This window comes from Sinocyclocheilus rhinocerous, unplaced genomic scaffold, assembly GCF_001515625.1.
Source record: "Sinocyclocheilus rhinocerous isolate Xijiao unplaced genomic scaffold, SAMN03320098_v1.1 scaffold3693, whole genome shotgun sequence".
Taxonomy (NCBI): domain Eukaryota; kingdom Metazoa; phylum Chordata; class Actinopteri; order Cypriniformes; family Cyprinidae; genus Sinocyclocheilus; species Sinocyclocheilus rhinocerous.
In genome coordinates, this window is record NW_015630705.1 from 220,308 (window position 1) to 227,220 (window position 6,913).

The 6,913-nt window shown below is 35.7% G+C and overlaps 1 protein-coding gene across 1 annotated transcript in view; it reads right to left on the reverse strand.

The window, feature by feature from the left end:
- The window catches only part of nek5 (NIMA related kinase 5), a 16,140-nt gene extending 9,461 nt beyond the window's left edge, over nucleotides 1-6,679 (reverse strand). The window contains exons 1-7 of the mRNA XM_016553237.1: nucleotides 6,412-6,679; nucleotides 4,666-4,762; nucleotides 4,445-4,542; nucleotides 1,418-1,501; nucleotides 1,263-1,333; nucleotides 1,091-1,177; nucleotides 51-105 (exon numbers count right to left, since the gene is read on the reverse strand). Of these exons, the coding sequence (XP_016408723.1) occupies nucleotides 51-105; nucleotides 1,091-1,177; nucleotides 1,263-1,333; nucleotides 1,418-1,501; nucleotides 4,445-4,542; nucleotides 4,666-4,762; nucleotides 6,412-6,531 (612 nt within the window). The 5' untranslated portion in view covers nucleotides 6,532-6,679. The remainder of the gene's footprint in view (nucleotides 1-50; nucleotides 106-1,090; nucleotides 1,178-1,262; nucleotides 1,334-1,417; nucleotides 1,502-4,444; nucleotides 4,543-4,665; nucleotides 4,763-6,411) is intronic.
- Between the last annotated feature and the right edge of the window lie 234 nt (nucleotides 6,680-6,913).

Sequence of the window (6,913 nt, forward strand, 5' to 3'; positions counted from 1 at the left end):
GTGTGTGTGTGAGAGAGTGTGTGTGTGTGTGTGTGAGATGATTCACTCACTGGATGTCTGAGTGTGCAGAGCTCATAGAGAACACAGCCCAGAGACCAGATATCCCTACAGGACAGAGATCATCATCATCATCATCATCACTTCCTCAAACACTCCCTCCTTCTGCACAAACACATTATGTCAATGCACGTGTTTTCTTCAGAAATACAGGATATTTACTCCATTAAGAGAATGCATGCTATAATCTCAGACATATATTTTATGCAGCCCGTTTTTCAGTTCGCTTGAAATCGTACCTTAAATTAGTTTTTGCAATGTCCACTTTTTAAATTGATAAATTCAAAATAATGAATAAAAAACGTTAAGGTCAAGATCATCTATATTAAATCTCTTTCTACAATCTAAATATCACAATTCTAGATTAAATGTAATTTTCTTTCAAATAAAATTGTTTTTACATTTTACTCATGTTTCACAAAAATTCTGTCAACTCTGTTACTAACCAAACGCTTCAAAAACTAAAAAAGTTTGTGACCATCATCATGTGATGTCATTTTCTTTTATTTGAACACTTAAAAACCTAAATATTAATTGCCAGTCAACTATGTTAAAGTAAACTGTTTTTACACTTTTATCCTGATATAAAATGTGAGCTAAATTACAGACTGACAGGGAATGTTCCCATAATGTTTTTAAAGGTTATGTAAATGTTAGGACAAAACATTCTTAAAATAATGTTTATGGAACGTTCTTATAACATTATTAATATCTGATGCATTCTTGTAATGTTGAGAGGAAACATTCTTAGAAAAATGCTCTCCGAACGTCTTTATGATGTTATTTGTACGTTCTCAGAGCTGTGTTCAGTAACGTTCATCAGTGATCACAACACAACATTCTCATAATGTTTTCAGAATGATAAAATGGAATGTTTCTCTAATGTTCACATAACCGAGAAGAAACCTTCTCAAAACGTTTAAAAACATTCAGAAATAACGTTTTCATAACTTCATGGGTATGTTAATGCAAGACTTGTTTGTGATCTGAGAAAGAGTCGCGCAGCAGTCAGAGGAAGAGCAGAAGGACGTACGTTTTGTTGTTGTATGGTCTGTTCTCGCAGATCTCTGGAGACAGATAGTACGGCGTGCCGACACAGGTCCTGGCGAGCTCCATGGTGCTGCTCGACACAGACGACAGAAGAGCATCAGAACACACCCCACACACACACACACTCACACACACACACACACACACACACACACCTGTTCAGTATTCTGGCGATGCCGAAGTCTCCCAGCTTGACCTTCAGGCCTCCTTGAGTGAGGAAGATGTTCTGGAGACCATGATGGACAGAATCAGACGGTTAGGGGTTAATGACAGACGAGCGGCGCTTTAACACACGCGTGTCTGACCGCACCTGAGCTTTGATGTCTCTGTGCAGGACCTTCCTATCGTGAATGTGCTTCAGTCCCAGACAGATCTGAACAAACCAGTCCACGATCTGAAACACACACAGACGATTTCATCCGAGAAAACACCTTTATTCACAAATGGTACATTATATCCACACACAATTAATGTGTAGAATTATCATTTCTATTTTAAATAAATGCAGTTCTATTCATGTAAGAATCCTCCATGTGCGTTTTTCATCAGGACAATACACAAAAATAAAACACAATATTTTATGGAAGCCTGTTTCCGGCACAGAATAAAGAAAAAAATAAAGCAAGCAAGCAAGCTAATTTTATTTATACAGCACTTTTCTAAACAAGTTAATGCAATTCAAAGTGCTTTACAGACACGAAGGAACCAAAATCATACAGCAATTAATAAAAATTAAACAACAGAATTAAAACAAAAATAAAATTGACCCATTAAAATACACAAATAAGAATAACGTTTATAAAGATTAAAATATGAAATATAGAATAAAACATAAAAAATGAGGCAAAACAAAACAAATGAAAGGCCAGACTAAAAAGATATGTTTTTAATTTAGATTTAAAACCATTAATGTTTTCAGCACATCTTATGCTCTCTGGAAGGTTGTTCGGCTAAAAGCAGCATCACCGAATCTTTTAGTTCGGCTATGAGGTACAGTTAGAAGAAAAGAATCAGAGGATCCAAGAGTTCTTCTAGGTTCATATACTGTAAGCATTTTTGAAAGATAGTCTGAAGCAAGTCCATGCAATGCCTTATAAACTAATAAAAGATTTTTCAAATCAATACGAAAACTAACAGGTAACCAGTGCAATGACTTTAATACTGGTGTAATATGATCTCTCTTTTTGGTTTTTGTCAATATTCGAGCAGCAGTATTTTGGATTAATTGTAATTGGTTAATTGTATTCTTCAGCAGAAATGAAAGGAGAGCATTACATTAGTCAAGCCTGCTAGTTATAAATGCATGCATTCATTTTTCTGTGTTGCTCAGAGAAAGAAACGGTCTTACTTTAGCAATGTTCTTCAGATGATAAAATGCTGTTTTGGTAATATTACGTACATGAGCTTTAAAGTTAAAATCAGAATCAAAGACAACTTTGTTTTTGTCAAAAAAAGTTTTTTGCCACATGGCTTGGGTTTAATCCGAGTATATTTAGTTTAGACTATGTCTATTTTTGAAGCAACTGATAGCAAAATTTTGGAAGAAACGATTGCACTGTATTTTATGTATAATCATTTTCTATTTTATTCTTAAATTCATTTTAAATCAATTTTTAAATCATTTTCAAAGTTTTTAAATTCCTTGTTTTATTTTTGTGATTATTTTTTATGATTATTTTACTTTCTTTTATGTAAAGCACTTTGAATTACCATTGTGTACGAAATGTGCTATATAAATAAACTCGCCTTGCCTTGCCTAGGGGTCAGTTTCTCTCTCTGCGCTTTTGATCCAATAATCAAAACTTCAGCTTTATCTTGGTTGAGTTGTAAGAAGTTTTGTGACATCCAGACATTTATGTCTTGGATGCAATTTGCGAGTGTATGAATTTGCACAGGGTCATCAGGAGACACGGCTACATACAACTGTGTGTCATCAGCATAGCTATGAAAAGAGATACCATGCCTCCTGATAATGTGACCGACAGGTAACATATATAGATTAAAAAAAGCAGTGGTCCTAAAACTGATCCCTGAGGAACCCCACATGGTACCTTGTAATATTCAAACAAGGTATTATAAATAGATACTACAAATGTTCTTTCACTAAGATATGATAAAAATCAATTTAAAACTGTTCCAGATAGACCAACATAGTCACTTAATCTATTTAAAAGAGTCTGGTGATCTATTGTATCAAACGCAGCACTCAAGTCTTTTTGCTATTTACTATGATTTACTATCTCAGGGAAATCAATCGATATAAGGAGTCAAAAATACTTTTAAAAAGAGAGGTAGGACTTGGATCAAAGGAACAAGTAGATGGTCTCAGTTCTGTTACAACCTTTCTTAGTGTCTCACCATCAGCCAAAGTAAAACTTTACATTTTAATAGTGTTCTCTACACCTAATGATGGAGGGAGCATAATTGACCGATTATCATTTATTAAACAGATTCCTGATCTAATGTTTATAACTTTATCTCTGAAGTAGCAAGCAAACTCTTCACATTTCGAACTTGGTAACTCAGAACTATACTCAATTTTATGATTTATTAGTGAATCTATTGTATTAAATAATAATCGGGGTTTATTGATATTTGCATTTAAAGGTAATTGCGACTTTTTATTTCACAATTTGGATTTTTTTTATATATATAACTAGAGATATAAATTCACAGTTCTGAGAAAAAAGTCAGAATTGTGAGAAATAAATTAGAATTCCGACTTTTTTTCTCAGAATCCTGAGTTTACATCTTGCAATTCTGTTTTTTTTTTATATTTTCCTTGAAGTTCTGAGAAAAAAGTCAGAAACGTGAGATATAAACTCACAATTCTGACCATTTTTTCACAATTCTGAGTTTTTTTTTTTTTCACTTCCACTATGGAATAAAAAAGATAATTACTATTTACAACTATTTACTACACAATTCTGACTTTCCTTTTCAGAATTGTGAAAAAAAGTCCAAATTGTGATTGTAAAATTGAGATGTAAACATAAAAAATAAAAAGCCACAATTACCTTTCTTATTTTTTTATTACCTGATAGAAACAAGCTTCCATAATTTTTGCTTATAGATATTTTTGCCAAAACATTTAATACATACTGCATACTATACCGCACAGAGACTTACTAAATGAATCCTTGTAACTTGCTGAATCGATTTGCTGAAATGAATCAAACTTACCAACTCTAACTCTGTTCGTTTAAACAAGAGACTCTATTGAATCGTCAGTCTGAACTCTCATGCTCACGAGACACGAGACGAATCATGAATCTCGTCTAATGCTTTCCTTTCTCTCAGCAGTAATGAATCCTGTCGTAGTGTTTGTGTCTTTGACCTGCTGCTCTGTGAAGGGTTTTCCTCTCTGCATCCTGATTCTCTTCATCAGATCGCCGGCGTCACAGTACTCCATCAGGATGTAGAAGTTATTCCTGTCTGGATATCACAAACAAACACAACATATCATTTACACGGATCTGTATCAGACACAATATAAAGAAAGAGTGAACGCATGCACACTGCAACACTGCTGAAATCAGGACAAGCGCAGCAACTGACCGTAAAATGATTTATAAAACGCCACAATGTTTGGATGTTTCATTTTGGACAGCAGAGTCACTTCCTTTCTGGAGGCGTCCTTATCCCGAGAGGACAACTGTTGGACATGTGACGCAGACAGAGAGAGAGAGAGAGAGAGACACACACACACACACACACACACACAGAGAGAGAGAGAGTCTGTAAGTTCAGGTGAGTTTGTTGTGTTTGTGTTTCTTCAGTGTGTCACATTTAGAAGAGCTCTGATGTTTCTTTTAGGGATAGTTCACCCAAATATGAATAATCTGTGATCATTTACTCTCCCTCTTTTACTTGTTCCAAACCCATAAGACTTTCATTCATCTCTGGAACACAAATGAAGATATTTTTAGTGAAATCAGAGAGGTGGCGAGCGTCGGTCCGCACAAGCTGATCAAGGTCTGAACGGTTGCTAGGCGGGTGAGTTATAATTAGGACCGGAGCTCTCCACCGCTGCTCTATTCCCAAATCTTCATTCAACAGATCATGCAATAAATCCATTTGAATCAAGCTGATTAATCTAAGTCTTCTGAAGAGACAGTCACTTTATATTAATGAACCGATATAATTTATGCTTTTGTGCACATATAAACACTGATCAGTGGACAATGATTACAGCATTCAGTTTTAATAAACGGAAAGTCAAGCCTGCTTGCTTGACGCGAGAGAAGTTTGAAGAGAAGTTTGTTATCGTGCAAGTACCGTTGAACTTCTTTATAAATTCACTGATCAATGTTTATATGTGAATAAAAGCTGAATTTAAATCTGTTTACCATGTAATGTGATCATGTCTCTTCAGAAGACTTGCATTAAACCCCTCGATTCTTATGGATTTATTTTACAATCTCTTTATGAATGTTTTGAAGCATCAGAGTTTTGGGGAAGTAAACTGACAATAAAGCAAAAGAAATCACTCAGATAAAAAAAAAAAAATTTAATTTGTGTTCTGAAAATTAATTGATTTTGGAGTGACATGAGATTGAGCAAATGTCGACAGAATTTTCATTTTTGGGTGAATTAAGCCTTTAACTGTTAACTGTCAATTTTTATGTTATGTAAGATTAGTTACATAAGACCAGTTGTTAAGATGGTATGACCCTGTTGGTTTATCAAAATGTTAATGTTGACGTTCAACATTTTACAAAAACTTGAAAAGTATAAAAAAATGTGTCAGAAAATGATAAAGTATTATTGAACCTGTACATTTTAATGTATGATTTTTCAAATTGCACACTTGCATGTTTTGTAAACAGTGGAATGTTCATGCAGAAACCTGACATTTACCTAACTGAAATACTGATGTTGCTTTTATCAATATATATATCGTAAATAATTATACTGTCCAGGTGAGATGCCTCAAAAAAACCTCATTAAAACATGCATATACACTACGTGGGGCCACTCCAGTACCCATACTGGGCCCTAGTATATCCCACATGTGCTTCATAAGTGGGACCAATATGGGTCCTATATGTGTTGCCCAGTTGGGCCCCACATTATCCCCAGTCAGGCCCCATATGAGATTCAGATGGGACAAACCCATGTAGGGCCCACATTTACAGCCCACACGGGCCCCATGATAGAATGTTGGCTGGGATGTGTCAACATTTTAATTCAGAATCAGTCTATTTTTCTGTTTTAATTCAAAGTTAACTGACTGTCAGCTGACTCGTGTTGGAAAAACGGAAAAGTCTCATAAGTCACGATCCGATGTTTAATCAGTCTCACCTGTGTCAGGTTGATCTCCTTGATGACGTAGAGCTGCGCGTGTCCCTGTCGCTGTCTGACCAGCAGCGCTCGCCCGAACGCGCCCTGACCGACCTGCCGAACCACCTCATACTGATCCATCACGAGGATGAAGAAGATGAAGAAGATGAGGATGAAGATGATCTTCTGCCAGACGGTCAGGACGCGCGTGAACACGAGCGGCGCGTCACCATAGCAACACGTCAACAGCGTCACCTGACGCCGACACGCGTGCAAATATTCTCACCGAACACGACTGAAGAAATGCAGAAGTTTGCTGGACACTAGTGTGAGGAGGAACCGTTCATAGAAATGGATTTCGAAAAAAAAAATATATATATGCCCGTAATACGGTGCATTATAACCTTTGTGGAACGCTGTTTAGGACTACCGTTTTTCTTATTCAAAAACAAACAAAGCTTTCACTTAAGTAAATCATGATTATTCACATATTCATATAAAGTGATTCGTTCAAGTATTTCAT